Source organism: Hetaerina americana, unplaced genomic scaffold (assembly GCF_022747635.1).
Source record: "Hetaerina americana unplaced genomic scaffold, ioHetAmer1.1.p SCAF_47, whole genome shotgun sequence".
Lineage (NCBI taxonomy): Eukaryota > Metazoa > Arthropoda > Insecta > Odonata > Calopterygidae > Hetaerina > Hetaerina americana.
Window position 1 is genome coordinate 3,674,722 of NW_027287063.1, and position 23,011 is coordinate 3,697,732.

Consider the following 23,011-nt stretch of genomic DNA (forward strand, 5'->3'; position numbering starts at 1 on the left):
GGCTTCCTACACTACTCCCGAAAATGGAAGGAAGACCTAAGGAAATAGTAACCGCAGGAAAATACTCAACCCCCTCCACTTCCCTCGGCGCCGGTTAGCCCCCTTTCTTCTACCCCCATCGTGGGGACCCTCCCCTCCCTTATCGCTCACCATCCCCTTCCCGGCCGATGGAAGCGTCTTCATCTTTTTCGGAGACGTTTCAGCGTTTGCAGTCAGTCCACTGCTTTGACTGCTGTTTCTTCTAAAAAGTGTGGTGGTGGGTCCAACTTTCATCTACTACAAAAATCGCTATTTGGCCACTCGGGCGGAACATTTGAAATCTCCAGTATTTAGGCTTGTTGCACCATCCTAGATGCGGCTGAGTACATGTTATTGCCCACAACTGCCCCGTGAATGTGAATAAAGTCATTCAATGTTTTCTCAGACTTGAGTTAGATACAACTCCTTTCTCTCAAAAGCTTGGTTGCATTAGTTATACTATGGCCGTTACTAACTGCATCAGCTACCGCATAAACATATTTGATTAGGGAGTTGCTAGGATGACCTTTCATGGTTATCGCCATCTTTTTAGTGGCAACCTTGGGAACAGGTTGGTATCTCTATCGAAAGCACATCTCTCATTTCCCAATTTCATTAGGCACCGGTATTAATTATTCAAATCTCTAATTTCATTAAATATCTGTGCAACTACCCATGAGTACTACATGGTGAAAGAAAGGCCTGAGAGATGAATGTTTTAATACATTAAAATTTCACTTAACAAAAGAAGACAGTCCCAATGATAAATTGTTGGCATGCAGACTGTAGTATAATGATGATAAAGTTTGTTAGTTTGTGTTTTACTTATAACATTATGTCCCTCATGAATGCCTTGTACGGTCTAAAGATCGTAAATGCCCTTCCATCACATTATCAAGGTTGTAATCCGTGGAGAAAGTTTGTTCATAATTCAGTGAAAATTTTAAATGAAAGTGATGCCTCCACTATCAATTAATATATTCATAAAATACGTGCCAGCGAGGGGCTGCCACAATATTGAATAAAAAGGTAGGGAGAAGTGCAGTTAGCATAGAGCAAGCAACGGAATGAATATTACTAGCAGAGATGAAAGCAGAATCGATGAGCTTTTTCATTTTTCAGGAAGAATTCAATAGAATATACGTTATATACATCAGTTAGAGGACATAGCTATGAGTGTTCCTCCAGGGAAACTTTTGATAGTGATGTGGGATTGGAATGCGATGGTAGGTGAGATGAGGCGAGGGATTATGGTTTAGGCACGAGGGATGACTGTGGGGAGAAAGCATTGAATTCTGCAGGAGACAGGGATTACTCATCACCAAAACTTGGTTTTGACACCACAAAAGGCATTGGTATACATTTATAAATGCTAGGTGACTCAGAAAGGTAGACTATATGATCATTAAGACTAAATTATGGTTGGGCACAGATTTAGAAACGGTGTGATCAATTCGCAGTTTCCCAGTATCGGATGTTGACTCGAGTCAGTTTATTTAAAATGAAGGGCAGCGTTCGATTTAAAAGGATGTAAGGGAATGGAACATAAAATGATTAATTGGATTGAAAAGGGAGGAGTATAATCTGACAGGAGAGAAGTTAAAGATCAAGAAAAAGGAGGTGGGTACTATAGAAGAAAAATGGAATGTATTAAAAATAGGATATCAAAAGCTGCAAAAGAAACTATAAGAACTTAATGGGAAGAATCAACCCCAGCATGACTCACAAATGGGCAAAGGATGGGCGAGGGAAAAGAAAGAAATAAATAATTCAAATTAAATAAAAATAAAATGGTGGTTTAGAACAGAAAACGACTGAACCAAAATATGATAACAATAAACGCTTTGGCTATGGTGTACTAGATAGCATTGACCCTCGGCCTTATCAAGCACTAACCAGTCAGGGGCTTACGAGGGCATTATCTCTGTGCCAGTGGCCCACCAATCACACGTAATATAATTAAATAAATGCAAATACATCACGTGCTCTCAAGCTTGGATGAACTAAATAGGCTTGATCCTTGCTAGACGTAGGAACTCACACAACCAGGGTTTGCAAGAGGTTTTCCTCTGCGCCAGTTTCCCACCACTCACCTACTTGCTTGGGTATGTGTAGATGCCTTAACCCTTGAAAAACTCACTTTCAGGTCTACCGTGGAATCTCTTCCATCGTTAGTCCTGTGACTCTGACTTTGGGTAAGGTAGGGAATGGGCCCAGAAGCTGACACAGTGTTTTGACTGCAAAGCAGTCCTCTTCAGAGAAGGAATGATGCCTTTTCGTGTGTGGTGACTTATATACATTGTGTGTAGCGCAGTGGTCAAAAGCAGCGAGGGAGGAGTTGTTGGCAAATGGCGTTTGGAATGGAAGGTGTGGGGAATAGTCATGTTGGGGATTTTTGTCATTTTGAGGGGGAAGGGAAAAGAGGGGCAGTGGGGAGGAGAAGCCATTGCGCGGGTTACAATGTAAGCCGAGTCATTAATGGTGATTTTTTTGAGTGGAAAGATTTTGGTGTTTAGTTTAAGGAGATTAAGGATGATGAGATGGGGCCCTGGTCATGGTTCATGAGTTTATTTTTGGAGTAGTGGATGTGGATATTACATCAGCATTTATTTCTTTCTTTCTCTTTCCTCTCTAATTTCCCTCACCCATCCTTTGCCTATTTGTAAGAGTATGGCTGGGGTTGATTCTTCCTATAATATTCATACAGCCGTAGTTACTGTTCGCTTCTTACAGGCCTATGCCAAAACGATGCATTTTAGGTGTGGCTGAGGTGTTTTTCACTAAAATTACCCACTGGTCGCTTAAATTATGACTAACTGCTCGGTCTAAGAGAAGGGTGAGCTGCATCCAGCGATTTAGTCTGTCATGCAAAGTGATGAAAGCGGTGTATTTTTATTTCATTTCCTTGCGAGTTAAAAGGGGAGGAGGCGTATAGGAGAACACAAACTCAAAACTTTTGCAAGATTTAAAATTGCATTCTTTTAAGCTACTGTTAAAGTAGGAAGAATTTATATGATGCTTAATCACCTAAGGAAACATTGTCAAAATGTCCACTGTCAAAATTTTTTGCCCCTGTATTGCTTTAATATTTATCAATCCGTCAACAAGGTTTCTTTAAATATTTTTTTCTACTTGTGCTACCACTATAATAAAGGAAGCTAGTTTTTACTAATGTAAGTAAACTTCTTTCGGTATAAACACTTAATTGAAGTGCTTGGTAGATAATCCTAGTGGAAAATTCTTCCATTAAATTCAAATCCTTTTCTTTCAAATTTCTTTATTTGGCATGGTGGTGCCAAATCAAAAGCAATCATATAAGATTGGGGAGAGAGTTGATACCTAATGGATCTTTCAAGGTTGGGTTAGATGGGTAAATAAAATAATATGAAGTATTTTAAGTACAGCTGATTTAAGATATGAATGAGAGGGGAGGAGGAATTAGTATTTACCATATTCAGTACCCTACAAGCCGCCACTAGGGTGTGTGGCGGGGGGTAAATACACACCAGACTAATTTTTAATTAAATATTTTCACCCTTACCATGGTCGGACAATGTCATTCTGATCTCTTGTCATTCGTGAAAAAAATGACATCTTAAATTTATCCACACTGTTCCACACTTGATCTCTCTAACTTTATTGACATGATCTCTCCTACCGTGGTATGATGGAAGTAATTATACATTTTCAACATCACTAAAGAGACTCCCAATTTATGCAAGAGATATAATGTGTAATTAAGCTTTCGCTCCATGAGTGATTGCCAATTTAGATCCTCTTAATATTTTTGATATACTTCTCAGTTTATCATAACGTTTTACAAATCTACCTCCTATACAGGTATGCTGCACGTGATCCAATTTGACCATCAATCCAACTTGGTGAGGATTACATATAAGTATTTGCAACATATTATAAATGAGGCCCAACCAGAGAAAGATAGATAAAATTTCTCTTTGACTTTTTCATTACAATGCCCCATTACCCCTCTAAAATTCTTTTTGTTACCTCATCCACATATTCCCCATATGTATCCCACCCAGGAAAGGTTTTGAGTGATGGCGACACACAAGCATTTAATCGAGTCTACACTTTTTATTTCAGTGCTTCTGATGCAGTGGGTGTTAAGGAGGGAGGGACAGCCTGAAGACGGGAGAGGAGGTGGGGGAGGGATAAGAGGAAGGATGAAATTCCACTTGAAGAAAATGAGGATTCGATAGCGATGCGTCAAAGAAATGCCAGAATGTGGGTAAATTAGAATGAGTAGGTGGCTGTGAGAGAAGTTGGCAAGTGGAGGGATAGGATTGAGGGGCACTCAGGGGCACCTGAAGAGAGAATGCAGAGGGGGTGGAGTTGGCGGTGGAAGGGGGGATGGTTTGTGGAAGGGAGGAAGAGCATATGGAGGTCAAAGGGATGCATGGGGGAGAGCAAAAGGGATGCATGGGGGAGGCTGGCAGCACACGAATGACTTTCTCTTTTGTACAATGCAGTAGACGTAAAGTCTCAGTTTATCTCTGACCAAAAGCAAGGGTTGGTAACTATGGTATGAAGAATTAAGTGTGGGTACCTCAGTACACCCATGGAAAGAATCCTCAGCTGGCATGCGATACCACAAAATCCAATGACTTTTTCACAATATTCCATGATTATTTTTACCGAATATTAAAAGGACTTAATATGCCCAAATCAGATTATTTCTTGAGAGATAGCTGGGGCATACACCTTATGGAAATCCATAACTATGATCTGAATGCAACACAAAAAATACTGAGGCCGAATGCAAAGTTTATTTTGTGTTGCTTTGAAATCAAAATTATTTCTTCCTTTTTTTAATTGTTTAGTAACTTCAATTGAAATAGTTCTTATAAATTTCAATAAAGTGGTGCGTATGCCTCTAAAATGGGAGGTTGACACATAGGGCAAAAAGAATAATTAATGGTACCTACATCTACATCTACTTAATACCCCTCAAGCCGCTGCAAGGGCATGTGGTGGGGGGTATTAGGACACCACCCGTAATTTAGAAAGAAAAGGGAAAAAACCGCATGCAAGAGCCACAAATTCATACATCCACAAAAAAACATGGCATACATTCATGCGAGAACACTTACACCCCACACAAATGCAAACACCACTCAGACTACCAACTAACACACACTTGCACCTGCACGCATACACCTACCTAGATACCAGTACTGGTGCAATAGTCCTAGGTACCACTACCTCGGGAAAGAATTGTGGGTATTTCTTGGTTCCTCTTGGCACCGGTACTAATCCCTGGTCCGAATCCACTGGTATAGAAGAGTAAACGTCCAATCTATGGAGCACCTCCAGCTAGCGTCATAATTTCTTCATCCCTCCCTCACCTTATACTCGAGTCCAATTTGTCGAGAGGGTGCTCCTGGCAGTGCTATAAAATGTCTCTTGAGCATTCCTCATGCCACGTGCTGCACTGCCATAAACTACATGGTACAGAGTGAAATAAAACTTGCGATGGATATAGAAACTGCTCTATGAGTGCAGATACATATTTTAAACGGCTATATAACAAACCTTTTGGAGAGAACTGTGATTTAATTGACCTCCAGTGAACAACCCAAAGGTCCGTTTGATAAGATGGCGATCTCAATAATCCCAGATCCCATGCACATTTTAGTGTAGTAAGGGGAAGTCAGTTCTTGTTGAATTTGGTGGATGGAGGGATAAGAAGGGTGTGACTATGATGCAGAGACGGAAGGGGAGGGTTGGAGTAATGGTTTGTCAAGGGAGGGGCGAGGAGGAAAAAGATTTTTTTGGAGATTAGCCTATTAGGGCAATGTATTAAGTTAATGGTTTATTTTTTATAAAATATGACTTATCTAGTAAGAAATGCAATATTCATCTTGAATAAGTAAGTTTTCCCAGATTTTAGTAAAACTTTCTGATGGCTCATGTGTCACTCATCCAAGCTTGTTTGAGGAATATGAGAAATTATTTCAAGTTTTGAAGGGCAAAACCATTGTGACTGCATAATATTTCGCAGATACTGTATATCAGGAGCCTTCAATTGCTCTCTAGTGTATAGGGAGCAGTTGGAGGCTCTTCATTACTTCCAAAATGTCTTATGGAGTCATGTATGGGGGTGCCTTATGCCCTCAAGTCTTGCATGATGGAAAATATAGCAATGAAACATTCTTTTAGAATGTTGTTACTAAAGGTGTTACCCGTGATAAATACTTCTCATCATTTTAAAAGTTGAGATTACACTTTTTTTATTTTTTAGTTTTAAATCCCAGTTATATATATATTATAAGTTATTATTATATTATATATATATATTATATATATGTATATACATATATATATATATATATATATATATATATATATATATATATATATATATATATATATATTATATATATATTATATATATATATAATATAAGTTTTGAATCCCAGTATTATAATTTCTGATTTCAGTAGTAGTAGTATTTAGGGGAGGTAACCGACAGCTGAGGTCATTTGTGCCATTAGAGATGGACAGGAAAGGATGAAGGGTGGAGAGAAACCCAGCATCAGCACTTAACGAAAAGCGCCAAGGGGTCTGCAGCTTAACATCCCATCGAATGGATGTATTACTCACTCAAAGTGCTCTCCAAAAAGCTCGGAAAGTAGGGATTGGGGCACCACTGAAATATATCTGCCACCTCCAGGAATCAAACCCGGGCCCTGTGGGTGGGAAGCCAGTATGTTAGCTACCGCACCATCCGCATCCCCATCTGATTCAATGCCTAAGCATCATCATTAGGGGTCGAATGCATTCTGCACCTCCTGAAATGTGAGAAGGCAGAGGAGAGGCAAGGGTTAGGGAATGTGGATCTCCAGTGCCACAATGTTGAGGATGGGGTGAACTCGGGTTGGAATAATTCACTGTTTCAATATGGCAGCAGTTTGTTTACATCGGTGGTCTTCACCTGGCCTATTAAAGTCAATTAATTTTAGGGTAGGAGTGCGTTAAATTATTGTTTTGCATTGAATGAAACCAGAAGGGTGGAGTAAAAACAGGTGATGTGAATTTAGCCTTATTGTTTCTTCAAAAATATCTCATATCAACTGCGCTGAAATCCTCTATTTTGTTATGACAATTTAATTAATGATTTGGTATAATGATACCTATTATTTTATGCGACATATATTTTGTTCATTTCAACCCTGAGCTCTTTAATTTTTTATTTTGAATACTTAAATCTCATTCGCATTCATCCTTTGAGCAAAAGTAGAGAAGTAATGCATGGAACAAAACTTTTATGCTTAGAATAAATCCACAGAAGAATATGCATACATATGTATGCAGGATGTAAGTAACCACTTTGAAATAAGTAATGAAGAACTTGTGGAATATTGTATTCCTGTATGTGATTTGATTGAAACTCTAGTTTGCACCATCACCATGCAATTGAGTGGGCAAAATTTATTCATCTATTTTTTGGCATTCCTTGTCAAAACAACAGATTTAAGTACTCAAATTACCCTTGCATGTTTATGTTATTATTAATAGATATGTAATGCGGGTTACCACCATTAAAATACGAGATCCTGGAAAGAAATAGTATAATCAAATCACAGTCTGGCCAAAGGGCCAAATACTTCAATCTTGAACTTAATGAAAACCAATATATAAGGAAAAGAGTCTTAAAAAAGAGACATTCTACCCAAGTGTTATTAGGCCATGGCAAAATTTCGAATTACCTTCACAAAATTGCAAAATCAAGGACTTACCTGTGTGATATTTCCTTGACTGAGGACACTGCCAAACACAGAATTGAGGAGTTTATCCGCTATGATAGAACTAGACTAGAAATATGGCATAACATGCCGGAGAGGAAAATTAAATTGTGCAAAATAGTATTATTTGGTTTAAATACCAATTGTAAATTCCTATTTGATTTTGTCACATAGGTGTTAAATTAAGTAATGTAAACAAATGCATCTAACATAATTTATTGTCTGTGTACATTCTCCTATTTACCGAGCTCTACAACTAGGTGCAAAACTAAACTACATCATTATGCATGACATGAATTATTTATATCTATGTATATTATGCTGTATGTTTTTGTACTTGTGCTGAATACTGTGAAAATATGTCCTAATTGTACTTTAAGTGCCTAAATTCTAATATTCTGTGATCTCTGTAAATGTTATGCGTGTAACTTCAAATGTATTACTATGTATCTATTTGATACTTGAGAGCTTATGTAAATAACTGTTTAACAATCTCATATTGGATATCTTCGGCGACTGAAGACAAAAAGGGGAATTTAAGCGTGAGCAGGTATTCCCTCAATCAGCATATAGCAGTGTTGTATAACTATGTATGTTGTTACTTGAATAAACAAGGAAGGGCTGGTTAGGATGTCTCTGCTCATTCCACACCCTTCCTTTTTTTATTTATAGACGTAATCGCTTTTCTCATATTAAATGAGGTAATGAAGATTAGTAAACTACTGGTGGGTCCTGATATTTGATTTGTCGTGCACATATTTATTCATTCTCTCTCCATTGCCTGTTGCCAAATCTATTGTTTTAATAATCTTTATTCCCATCATCACCTTCCTTATACCCCAATTACCTGTCATACCTCTTCATACCCTTGTTCATAGCCCCACAAGATCTACAAACCACAAACTACTAGAAGGGCATGCGACAGGATGTAAAGTCACCGGCTATATTTTTTTAATATTATAAATAGGTATTATCATATTTCACATGATGTTAATAATTACAAATAATAAATGATACAAGAGTGTAAGTCAGGCTTGCAACTTTCTTTCCAAATATTAACAAAGATCAGTGATTGGCCGGACTATTAATGCAAAATCGAATCCATATCATCTGAAAAACCCAAAAACAATTCAAGAAATCTATTCTCCCCATTGACAAATTCATACACTCTGAAATAAGATAGAAGAGAAAATCAGTGTGCACTTTCAAAGACACGTAAGAAAAATGATTACTTGAACCAAGAAAGATTCAGAACAGATGAAAAGAATACACAGAGGAACTATATGGTAAAGAATCAGGCCAGGACGCCTAGACATACCAAGAGAATGAGATACAGATGAGAATGTCAAAGTGAGGGACTTTTTCATGCTACACTTATTCTACACTATTGATGAGTTTCTGAATATGTAACAATGTATTGTATTTTATGTTAAGATCTTTGACGTGCCGTATATCTTGGAACATGAATGTACTCAGATCCTCAGGCAAATAAATAAAAATAAATAAATGGACTGTGTCCAGACATACTACATTTTGAGGACTCAATTATATGGACATTAAGGTAATTGAAATCAAGTAAGACTGTGGGAATAGACTACATTCCCATGGAACTACTCACGGTTTTCGGAAAATGTGAAAAGGATTTTCAAAGGAAAGGTGATTTCATTTGCTAATCTATAATAATTTCATTCATTTATGTAGGAGAAATTTGACCAAAATATTCTTTAGATCACTGCTTGTTACCATCCCAAAAAAGGTAAATGCAGCCATATGTGAGGGCAACACAAAAATAAGTTAATAAGATTGATTTCTCATAAGGCTGCAAGTGGTTCTCCAAATTATTAACAAAAGGATGGAGAGTAGAGCTCATGATTACTTAAGGGATGATCAGTTTGGGCTTAGAAAGGGGAGAGGCACGCGTGATACTAATGCAGTAATGAGATCACTAATTGAAATAAATATAGTATCCAATCAGGATGTATTTGCTTGTTTCTTAGATTTCTAGAAGGCATTTGATAGAGTGAATTGGGAAAAAGTAATGAATATATTGCCTAAAACAGGAGTAGATTGGAGGGATTGGTTTATGCCAATGAAACACTATTCACAGGTCTATGGATCAAGCTTTAGTTTGTCTGTCAGCCAAGGGTTAGCAAGTATTTCTGAGCATATAAGAAGTCAAACTGTTACTTGGGACCTCTCAGTTATTGCCTAGGACAGAAACAAGGCCTCCCTAGATATTTAGCGTACTGTAGTATATTTGGCCGAAATATCTGCTGATAGTCCTCGCATTTCTTCAGTAGGTGACCAACAGTAATAGGAGGATCACAATATTCACAGTTGGGTGTGGAGAGGTTAGAGTGAATCACACACATAGATTACAGTAGATAGTTTTTGGAGCAGGAGGAGGATAAATGCTTTCCTAGACTCACAAATTACTAACCTTTATTCAACCTCATTTCAACATAAAGGATACACTTGTTAAAGAACTTAAACCCAGGGCCTCTTTTCAAAAGCTACCCGTCAGATCGCAAGTTGACTAAAAACAGATATAAAAGTAATAAAAACTGTTACAAAAATTAACTAGAAATAATTAAGAAAGCTTGTTAATTGACTTGTAACTTCGTGAAATAGGTCCCTGTTTCATTGAAAAGTATTTAATCTTTTTAATTCTGTACACAATGAACTGCATATGTACAGGTGAAACTCTTGATCAAAGCTCATGGAAAAAGCACAATATCAGTCTTTCAAAAAAATACTTTTACATACCAAGTCTTTTCATGAAAAAGTCTTCATATACTTTTAACGTTTATCTTTGGTTTAGCACTTAAACACTGACCTTTAAGAAGTAATGTAATTTGGTGATCCATTTCATTAGTATGATAATCATAGTGGATTACAAGAGATAACATTTCTCATAAGTGGTTGTTAGGGTTATATATTTCAGGTATCTTTTGCAACACTTCCCTGGGTGGAAAGGACAAAGCATGATTGATGGCCACCACTCTTGGGTATAACAGCTTTCTTTAGAAAGATGAGGGAAGAGTTTTGGTATATTTACAAGCCTACTCATTAAAATAACAACAGGATATTGTTTGACCTTCACTGGCATACATTACAGTGTTATTATGATAGGCAAACATGACGGTAGAAATATGATGAAGTGTTCATTAATATCCATGTCAGGAATTTGGTGTTTTGCAGTCCACATATAGGTAACCTATGCTGCTATCTCACCAAATGTAAATTGTGCACTGTACCATCTCACACACATGTACCATGAATGCTCAGAAGCAAAAAGTTCATTCATCTTATCATGCATATTCATTTGTGTCCAGTTTAATTTCAAATTCTGCTCCAAAATTGCCCTGTGCACTAAGAAAATCACGTTAGAGACTGGAGGGCAATAGCTTTAACTCACTAGGAATTAACTCTTGTCAGCAGCCCATACTTTCTGAGTGAGTCATCGAAATTATATGTAATCTGAAGATGTAATGCAACTTCATTGCAAACCTATGATTATGTTTTAAATATTTTTATATAAATACATCACCACTGGAATCAGTGATCAGGGGAATGTTGGCCTGCTCTTCACTTGGAAAATAATTGGTGGTTGACGAACGAGCAAGGTCATAATGAATGTGGGGGGGGGGGAGGAGGAATGCTTTCATAATCCAACAGACTCATGTCCACCCACTATGTATATTAAAGATATGGTTTATCCCCTCAAAACGAGAGTTGGTCAATTTTCATAAAACATTTGAGCCAGGATGAATTTCTGATGATGAACTTTTTAATTTGTCCCTTGTGTGACACTGAGGTTTTATTTATACATCTGCTTTTATTCAAGTTCATATTGTAACTATGAGCATTTTACATTTGCATGTATCCTTTGGAAGAACTATTTGATTCCTCTGGATAAAAATATAGTGACTCAGCTCCAAAACAGCCGTTAGATTGTGAGTGTGATAAAGAATTGTATGGATGCAAATCTCATCTCTCACAATTACCTCATAAAATGAGAGGAACAGTCTAAACTCATGCCTGCAAATTCACTAAACACTTCAATTCAAATCAATAGCAACTCTCTCTACATTAACCCTGAAATAGTTATCTCTTGCTGTCCTGGAGCAATTATTTGCCTCTCTCTCTCTCTCACAGCATCAATTTCGGTGGGGTCTTTTCTAATGAATTGTAACATTAGAATATTGGTGTCTCCTGTTTAGAACTGAGGTATAACGACAAAAGCCTTGAGAAGTATTTACTCTGAAATAATGTATGCCAGATCTGCTTTTCAGAGTCAAACTCAAAAATACATTTTTAGTTTATGTTATGAGTGATATATGGGTAGCAGTGATTAGAGTGCCTAAACTGCTTTTATGAGATTGCTGTGCAGCATCACTCTTATGAGAGTAAACATGATGAAACATCTGCTCACAATTCGAACAACCTGATGTTTTATTTGCATAGAAAACCTACCGAATTTAGCATTTATGAGAGAGCTAAAGTTCTAGTGATTTCTCTATAATTCAAACACGGAGTTTGCTACTTTCCTCCTCACATTTCTTATTTTCAATAGAGTTCATAAGTTAGCTAATACTGCTCTCGTGGCATCATCACCTATTAGACTGAAACAAGTTTTCAGAGAAATCCATTTGAATGATGAAGGGTTTGCCTTCCAGGTGTTTCACCGGGGACAATTTGTTGCATCTTTGGGTAGTCTTCCTCTTTCTCGAGCTTCAAAATTGTCATTTTTGGGTCAATGGCACATTGATGGGAGCCAAACAACCTTCCCGGAGGAGCAGCAGATATTTAACTGACGCATAACGATGCCCGTCAAAGAGTAATGGTGCACCAAAGAGACGTTGTACTCTCAGGGGATCAAAAAAAACATTAATGAGGTCTTCTTCAGTGGATCAGTCAAGTTGGAAGTTGGCTGCAACACAGGCTAGCTGCTTTCCATCTTTCCCTTTGAACCGCACAGAGCCACGGTATGTCCCAGCAATAATGCCAGCCCACCTTGTGCCTTTTACTTGGAACTGTGCAACTGGGAGGCTGTAGTTGCCCTGAAGGGAAACAAGTTCATTAAAATGGGCATGGGTGAACAGGTGTATGGAGAATACAGGGTCGCACCCAAAAGTGGTAGGACTGATTTTCTCTGGCGCGAACGGAGCGGTGGAGGGGGGTCTGCCTGGCAGGATAAGGTGGAGGGGGCTCTTAGCAACAGACCGACACCAACCTCAGTCGCCTGCGGGCTGTCGTTGAGTGAGGACACCGTTTTTAGTGAAGCAAGTTTTTTGTCCGCGTCGAAAAACAAAATGAATCTGAATTTAGAGCAACGTTATTCCGTGAAGTTTTGTGCGAAACTCGGGAAGATGGCATCTGAGACCCTCGATATGATCAAGCAGGCTTATGGGGACACTGCCTTAAGCCGTTCCACGGTATTTGAGTGGCACAAGTTGTTTAAAGAGGGTAGGGAGCTCGTTGAAGACGACCATCGCTCCGGATGGCCGTCGACGGCAAGAACCGACACGAATGTGGACAGAGTGAGGACACTGCTGAACACAGACCGACGCTTAACGCAGAGAAGAAATTGCAGACCAGTTGGGTCTGTCTGCATTCAACGTCCAACGCATTATTTCACAGGATTTGGCCATGCGCAAGGTGTACTCCAAGATGGTGCCGAAAATTCTGCCATGCCGCGCTCGTCGTCAGACAGCTCCTGGCCAAATACGGCGTTGCCACATTGCCGCACCCGCCCTATTCTCCCGATCTGGCACCACCGGACTTCTTCTTCTTCCCCCTGATGAAAAGACAGCTCAAGGGACGACGTTTTGACTCGACAAAGGCCGTTCAAGAGACTTCGACGAGGGTCATCAACGGTATCCCCAAATAAAATTTCCAGCGGGCGTACGGGGAATGGGAGCAAAGTTATACTAAGTGTGTAGTAGCTCAAGGAGCATACTTTGAAGATTATTAAGTCGATGTAAGTATATCGTCAGCAAAATTCTTGTAAAAAATCAGTCCTACCACTTTTGGGTGCGACCCTGTATATATCTAGCAGATGAGGGATCTACAAGTGACAGCAATATTGTAGTCATTAATAAGGGGAACAATAATGAAAGGAGGTAACACTGCACTGATCCGCGACCAACCACATTGATCAAGAAAAGCAAAGTAGTTTGTTCCTTCTTGATATATAGCTTATCAAGTACGGACAAACTATCCAACTGCCTTTTTCATGGATCAGACTACATTACAGGGATCCTCTTTGGTCACATCAATTTGTTGAAAATAATTTAAAAAGGATCCACTAAATTCCCAGGGTAGCTAATTTATCTAGCCTCCAAAGAATTTCCTTTTTTAATTTAACTGAACAGAGTCCCCATGAATATGTTCTATTATTTTTTTGAGCTCTTATTCATCTATCAGTCTTCTTGCACCTTATTTATGTATATACATATTCCTCATTTTCCCCGATATATGCGACATGTGTTTACTAATTTATTCAATACCTTGCCTCATTGAATGGAATCTAAAATTCACACCACAAAGAGGTACTGTTCTGGATCCTGACACACATATGATCAGAAGAGCTGAACTCAAGAGGAGTCATAAACAAGGAATAATGCATAAATATGGCACGTGCAAGAACAGGGTATTGTGCAGTCTATTAGGAAATGGGATCAAGTGCCCCAACATGGCTTACTTATAATGAGGCTTTTTTGATGCAGCCTCTCCCTAGAAATGGAACAGGAGGGCGCTCTCCCTCAATATACTCGAAACTCGATGAATTCTTAAATAGAAAATTTTGCACCCACATTTCTGGAGGGAAGATAATTCTTCATTAATTAACTTTGAAATGAAAAGTCGGGTTTGAATAGGGTGTCAAATAGTGCATAACATTGATTTAAAGGAGATTCAGCAAATTATATGTAAATAGAAATGGTAGATAAAAGGATAGGTACTAGATACTTCCAAAATTTCGAGGATTAGAAATTTTACTAACAAAACAAATACTTATGAGCGTCACGTGACGTCCTAGGCAAAAATACAATTTCATGTCGTAAAAAAATCAAATTATGTAGTTGATTTTTGCTCCGAAAAACAGTCGCCAGCGCAGGGCCCGTTGCCTGTCGTGTGGGCCTGGGCTGGGACGAGTCGGCCCTGCATGGAGGGCTTGCACATAATATTTACGTGTGTTCTTAATTGAGGGAGGGGTGACCGCAATTGCCGGTTAAATATTGCGCATGGGATGGAATTGTAAGTAGAAGGTCAGGGCCTGCATACCGGGTCGATGGGACAGCTGCAAGGCACGTCGTGCTCCTCAAGGAGGGGTGGGCAGTATCCGTCCTGGGGTGCCATCTCGCAGACGTCGTTGAAGTCACAAGAACCGAACTGTCTTATGCAGAAGACGTGCATCCAGAGACCCAGCATCTTCCTCTGCATCTGGACCTCTGCCTGCGAAAAACAATGATGACCACATCAATCTCCCCGTCTGCTCAGACTGAGGGGTATTCAGTCGACTCTTTGGGGTTGGTTCGAGATTAGAGGTCTCGTCGCGTCAATCTCTTAAGGCGACATAAATCCACGAGATATGGTTGGTTGGAGGTCCCATCCCGGCTCGGCCTGCGATCCATTTCTTCATCACGGCACCACCGTGAAAATCACGCATCAAGGGTGAAGCTGGGAGGCGTCGCATGGAACCGAGCCTAGGGCATTCCGGTCAGCAGCCGCGTTGCCACATGGACATTCCTCAAGAGCGCGCGTTTTTCGGGAGTGCCATCTCCTCGTTCTTGTACGCGGTGATGAGGTAATGTCAAAGGGCAAACAAACCTACAATGCGGAGAGAATATTGCAGGGTGTAAATAAATGTCCCCTCTGATTCCCTTCTGATTCTTGAACTCGAAAATCTTCCAAAGTGAAACCAAGGATATGCTGAGTTATTTCGACAGTGTATGTTTGTAATCAAGACCCTTGGTGATGGGAGACCCATCCGGACGACGTCATTTCTACGCATGCGTCACCACATCGACAACGACCTTGAAGGTCGGGTCACATCGCATTCCAGAACTTAGCGTGAGGCAGGCACGAGGGTCCCTGCCCCCACCGGCCAATCAAGGGGTGCAACGCTTCCGACCGTGGTTGAGCCCACAATGGCCACTCTGCAGCCATGAAACCTGTTGCGGATGACGCTGAATTCATTTCAAACGACTCCAAGCATTTTTCAAAATCATGCAACTTGAAATTTCATAGTTGAGACTTGAATGCTAAACTGGAGGAAAGAAGTGGTGATTTAATATTTAGCTTGTAAATCATTAGATGATGTTTTTTCACTGAAACATAATTATTTCACTATAGCTTTGGGCTTATGTATACCTAAATGCGAGCACAAAATTCGCGATGCATCAATTTCATCAGTATCCCCAGCTGCACAATATTATTTTCCTTAATGCCTTTAATAAAAGTAATTGTTAAAACTCCTTTAGTGCATGCTCCTTACCACTGCAACAATTAATTGAATACACGCACCTACGTTGGTAAATGTGCAACGGTTGATTGCGAGTCGGTCTGGTTCGGTTGGGCGATGCGTACTCGATTCCTTATTATAATGAAAGATAAAAAACCTCTCCGCGGTGATTTCCCTGGACTAATCAATGGGCGCCTCTCGAACAGGAGGGACACCATGACCAGCATTTGCCTTTTACTTTCATATTTCTTCTTGGATGACTCATGGTTGGTCTTCCATCTCATTTCCCCACAGTGCAACAGCGAAGCACATTCCAGAGCACTTTCCTCTTGAAGAAGCCGTCCCATGCTCCTGGTTGGAATCATTCAAAGAATGAGAAAATGCAAGAATATCATCCCGTACCCATCGCTCGAACTGTAGTCGGCGAAATGTGCGTTTGTTCCACTCCGGTCTCAGGTATTCGTTGTCTTCTTTTGTTTGCGCAGCTCGGGTCACGTAGTCCTCGAAATCATTCCAGTTGCGTCTAAAAAGCCCTTTTCAAATGCGACGGATGAGTTTATAACAATACGTATGTTTAGCGGTTTCCGATCAAAAGGGAAAGTCGCGACTGATACATCTAAGCACCGAGGTGGGATGCCGTTTCCAACAATCTTACATTTCTAGTATTATTCATTATTTATTTAACGACTTTTATTGTAGTAAATATAGCATTTCAACCAATCCGATGGAGGAATATTCATTTTAATGTTTCGTGAGGAAATTTCGCACGAAATAGCCCTCGCCTTGAACGTGGGCAGGAAATCCTTTGAAACGGAATTCCATGGTAGAGAAACATCTCATTTCAGGGACAAAGTTAGCGGAAGTGAGATTTGGCCGATTTTGTGCGTTGTTCTCAAGGACTAACCGTTTATTTGTTGGGGTAAGCGTAATGGAATAAATATTATGGGAATTGAATAGTCCATCACAGGTTGTCTGCTAAAGTGTGCGGGTCTAGCCCATCAAACAGCTCATAATTGGGAGCCAAGGGTGTGAGTTCACTTGTGTAGCATAACTTGAATAATTCGATATGGTCTGATGTTTGCTTTCATAATCCGTTGTACTTCTTCAGCGAACTCACTATATAGAAGGGTTGAGGAAAATGAAGTGAATGTTTACACTTCCTTTGAAGCATTCGCAATCTACACGGCATCTTACTTGCATGTGGCGTCGAGAAATAAAAAGAGAAACATTCATGAAGGGGAGAGTCGAGACGCCGCGCGATATGTGCGAGTGCACTTGGTTTGGGCACCACAAAAGGCATAGGTACACATTGAAAATGACAGGTGACTCAGGGAGGTATGAGTTGGATAATAAATATGGTTAGGCAGGGGCTTAGGAACAGTGTGATCAAATTTGCGCAGCTTCCCGGAAGTGGATTCGGACTCTGATCACAATTTAGTTGTCACTCGAAGATGAGATAGAAAGACCATTGAGGGAGATGAAATCAATTAAGGCTGAGGGGACAGAAAACATTCCTGCGGAAGTACAGCTACTACTACTCCTACGGAAAACATTCCAGCGACAGCTATGCGATGAGAATCAATATAAATAAAACAAAGGTTATGCGATATTCCAGAGAGACATGGCTAGCTCTTGAGCTATCGAGGACCAAAGAATAGGTGGTCTTGGTCGCAAAAAACCCTATTAATCAGATTTCAGTGCAAATTACGTTTCCTCGATTGCATAGCAGACTACCCTTAACAAAAAACACCTTTCTCTGCTAGCGCGGCAGAACATACGCTTTTTTCACTGAAGTAAAAAAACACAATGTATCTTTCTCGCAATTTCAATAGGTACGACTGGTTTCAACGCAACGGCGCCATTCTTAGGTACACGGTTTATAATGCAGGGCGACGGTTTAAACCTATATTTATAACACGAATTGTGCTAGTTACACCACTTATAACTCAAGAACGGCTCTACCGATTTTAATAGTATTTGATTAATTGGATTCGTCTCAGCCCATAATAGCAGAAAAACCATTAAAATATCGTAAAAGTATCGTATCGTAGATTTTAATGATATATGGTTTTTTTTGGAATTGTCTCAGCCAAGAATAGCTAGATAACCAATAAAATATTGCAAAAAGTACCGTATCGTAAAATATCGTATCGAATCGCTTCATCGAAGAAATTTCAACGTCAGAAGTAAGGGGACGCGGTTCCTGGTCGTCCGAATGTGCGTTCTACTGATGCTCTTGGCCGTATTAATACAGTTCATCCGCAGAATGATAAAGGCATCTATTTGTGGTTGTTACTGGTGAATGTTCGAGGGCCAACATCGTTCGAATTACTACAAACTGTTAATCGTATAGTGAGCCAAACATTTCGTGCTGCATGTCAAGCTGCTATGTCAAGCTAGCATTTCATGCTGCTATTTCTGCATCTCCAAGTCAGATACGCATATTATTTGCTATCATCCTTTGGACATGCTTCCCATCCAATCCACGTGACCCGTGGAACAAATACAAGGATAACATGTCAGAAGACATTTTACATCGAATTCGTGTAAGTTCAAGAAATCTCGATACCGAGGTAAATGAGGAGATGCATAACCAGGCTTTGCTGTTGATTGAGGACACGTGTTACCTCATGTGCGGCAGTTCATTAGGGAAGTTAGGAATGGCAACGCCAGATCGTGGAATGATGGACGCGTTTAATCGAGAATTGGAACGTGAATATGATCGACATGAATTAGAACAATCAGTTCGAACGAATGTACCCCTGCTGAACCCCCAACAGAAAGAAGTATATGATACATTAATGAAGGCAGTTGATGATTGAAATGGTGGCTTATTTTTCCTGGTTGCCCCTGATGGAACCGGAAAGACATTTATATTCTATTGTTTCAGGCTTCACTTCGTGGAAGTCTTTAATATCCATACTACAAAGAAAGACTTTTACTTTTCCACAGTTTTTATTATAGGGTACAACGCGTTTCACCGACTTGCGAAATGTACCTGATGATGCCGATATATATATATATATATATATATATATATATATATATATATATATATATATATATATATATAAACACAGTAATCAACCCGAAGGTCTTAGTAGGTGATGGTAGAGATCGCCCAGTACTAAGCCCTATACGGTGTGTGAAAATTCACACATCAGATAGGGGGGCCAGTTCCTTTCCCTGTGCCGGTTATGGTTTCCCAGAAAGACCTGGTACCCGAAAAATCACTTTGGCTTGGGTGGAGCTGCAGGTGTCTAGTGTGCCTTGCCCGGGAATCGAACCCGGGACCCTCCGGTCAGCAGTCCAACGCTCTACCCACTGGAATACCGCGACCCGCAATAAATAAATAAATAAATAAATATATATATATATATATATATATATATATATATATATATATATATATATATACATACACACAAAAAAGAGACTCACTATTTTTCGAATTTTCGGTGGTCGTTGCCACCTTTATCAAGGAAGAGAGGGACAGAACTCATCCTTGATAAAGGTGGCAAAGACCACCGAAAATTCGAAAAATAGTGAGTCTCTTTTTTGTGTGTTTCTGTGTTTTTGTCTGTGTCCACTAGTGCCAAGTGTTATACATTATTATTCACGACCGTGAGACTTTCAAAAAGTGTTATATATATATATATATATATATATATACATATATATATATATATATATATATATATATGTAAATATATATAAATATATATATTTACATATATATTGCAGCGTCATCAGGTACATGTCGCAAGTCGGTGAAACGCGTTGTACCCTATAATAAAATCTGTGGAAAAGTAAGTCTTTCTTTGTAGTATGGATATTTAAGACTTCCACGAAGTGAAGCCTGAAACAATGATAAATATTTATTTTATTATTTATTTACACAATTACGCTGCCATTAGGCAAATTTCCTGGTGGCAACGGTCAGGTTAGGTCAAAGATAACTACTAACAACGAAAATTACATACGAACACATACAAACAGATAAGAGACAAAATATTTTTACAAACAATGACACTTCCACATCACATACAAACAAACTTCCACATCACATACAAAATGCCGTCCGCATCATATACAAACAATATTTTCAAAACTACAATGAAGTTTATTACCCAGTGGCTGCTTTACATTTCAACTTAAAACTTCTAAAATTGGATGGAAAGGGCTCAAACTCAAATAAATATACATATATACCATAAACATAATAATAAACCCGAGGGTCGGTTTGGTAGGCATAGTATTCGGCGGAAAAATAATAAAAATATGTGATTTAGAGAAATATTTGCTTAACACTGGGGCAAAACAAATGTTCTCGTTGATTTAAATAGACTCGTTGATCATGCCAAATGATGAAAAATGTTTCGTATGAACACTAGCTGTCAAAATACGAATAGGTTCCCACAAGTTTGAATCGTTGCTGTACCTGATTTTATCCTCAATTGAGTTGTATTTCTAAAAATACTCACCCTTATCGGGGCTGCGAGCTGAACTTGTGATGTAATTTTTCCGGAAACCACGAGGTCTCCTCCCGCATCCTCGTTGTCTTCGGTCGGAGCCTCGGACGTGGATATTTGAAGATCCAAGATTCGAACGGGGTCCGTATCACCGCAGTCCGCAAACTTGATTGATTTAATCCGCACCTTCCTCTGAAAAGAAATTAATTCCAAGTTATCCGGCGGATGCGACGTGGAAACTTCATAATTGGATTGGAAAAAGGAGAGAGCGGAGGTAGAATTCTGCAGAAGGTGTCGACGGATTTGAATTATGGCGGAAAAATAGAAGATGGCTCGTGAAAGATTTTGCACTGGATACACCGGAGCAAGAAAACCATGGGCTGCATTTGCACTTAAGCGTTCGATTCATATTGAGGGGAGAGCGGGTGAAAGTGGAAAGACCAAACGGATGCATGTATGCATGTGTGATAGACGAAAGAGATGATTTGAGGGGGGGGGGTGAATGTTGCCGGGGGTACTGGAGATCAGAGAACATTTGGGATTTTTCGGAAGCAAGAGTGAATCACAGCGTAAACTTGAGCTGGCAAAAGAAGTATTCAAGGATGCGGGAATATGTGTCGCGTGGTTGGCGGCCGCGACGTCATTGGTGGGAGCGTAGCACAGAATGAGAGAGTCGTATTCGTTTATTATTATTATTAGGTAATCTACCGGTTAAGGTAGGTTTTTGGATGAACATAATTACTAATTAAATAATTTGTGACCCCTAGCAAAACACAACATCCTACTCTACAGTAGGTCCCTCTCCAGCTCTGAGTACTTTCTTCCCCCCTTCATCTCGTCCATCATCCCTATCCTATTCCTTCCCTTTCCTCCCCCTTCATCCCCTTTTCCTGCCTCCTTAGGATTGCTCCCAACAAAACACTGTCCTCGCCCACCACACCAAGTACATCCCCATTTGTTTTCTTCTCTGTCCATTTCACCTTCTCCATGCTTCTCCATACCCACATTTCAAAAGCCTCCAGTCTACGTCTATCCTCCTGCTTCAATGACCACGTTTCCGCGCCGTACATAGCTACGCTCCATATCAAAGATTTTATAAGCCTTTTCTTAACATCCTTACTTAACATCCCTGTCATCAACTCCCTCCTCCTTGTGAAAGCCTCTTTAGCGCAATTCTTCTCCTTACGTCCCTACTACTTTGGCCGTGTTGGTCCAAAACACTACCGGGATACGTAAACTGTTCTACCTGCACTAGTTTTTGCCCTCCTATTTTAATGTTTAGCTTAGCCTTTTTCTTTCTAGAAAATCGCATAACTTTTGTTTTATCAATATTGATTCTCATCCCATACCTGTCGCACTGAATTTCCAATTCACTCAGCAATGCTTGCAAGCCCTTGGCTGACTGACAAACTAAAGCTTGGTCATCAGGAAACCTAACTGATTTTACGAATTCCCCGCCCACTTTCATTCCTACCTCCAGTTCTTCCCATGTATCTTTGATCATTTCCTCTGCATACAGGTTGAAGAGCAACGGTGATAATGGGCAACCCTGCCTTACACCTCTTCCTAACACTGCCCATCCGGACTCTCCGTTCCCCACTCGCACCTGAGCAGTCTGAGACATGTACAGGTTGCGGATTAGCCTCCTTTCCCTCCAATCTATTCCTATTTTCTGCAATATACTCATTAGTTTTTCCCAATTCACTCTATCAAACGCTTTTTCGAACTCTACGAAACAGGCAAGTACCTCCTGGTTTTGTTCTATATTCCTCTCGATTAATAATCGCATTACTGCAATGGCATCACGCGTGTCAAAATATCAAACTAATTGTCCTCTAGTCGTCACATGAAGTAGCCTTTACCTTTTTCGGAATAGGAACTAAAACTGATCTCACAAAGTCTTCCGGCCAGATTCCTTCCTCATAAATACTACGGATCAGCCCATATAGCCTCTTCCTCCCACATTTTCCTAAGCATTTTAAAAGTTCCGCTGGAATGTTATCCACCCCCACGGCCTTATTTAGTTTCATCACCCTTAATGCCCTTTCTATCTCATATTCTAGTATGCCTGGACCTAAGCTATCTTCCTTTACGTCATGTTCCTTTCAATGTCTAACGTTTCCTCTATATATTCCTTCCATCTCTCTTGGACCTTTCCTGTGTCAACTATTACCTTATCAGCCTTATCTCTAACTGTAAGCATAGATCTCCCTTTTTTACTTCCCGATAAAGATTTAACTCTTCTGTACAGCGCACCAATTTCACCCTTTCTCTGCAGATCTTCCATA

At 39.7% G+C, this 23,011-nt stretch overlaps 1 protein-coding gene across 1 annotated transcript in view; it reads right to left on the reverse strand.

The window, feature by feature from the left end:
• Positions 1–9,566: 9,566 nt before the first annotated feature.
• LOC139693341 (ganglioside GM2 activator-like) overlaps positions 9,567–23,011 on the reverse strand; it is a 37,785-nt gene continuing 24,340 nt past the window's right edge. Inside the window, exons 2-4 of the mRNA XM_071591467.1 lie at positions 20,736–20,915; positions 15,072–15,242; positions 9,567–12,847 (exon numbers count right to left, since the gene is read on the reverse strand). Coding sequence (XP_071447568.1) covers positions 12,698–12,847; positions 15,072–15,242; positions 20,736–20,915 — 501 coding nt within the window. The 3' untranslated portion in view covers positions 9,567–12,697. The remainder of the gene's footprint in view (positions 12,848–15,071; positions 15,243–20,735; positions 20,916–23,011) is intronic.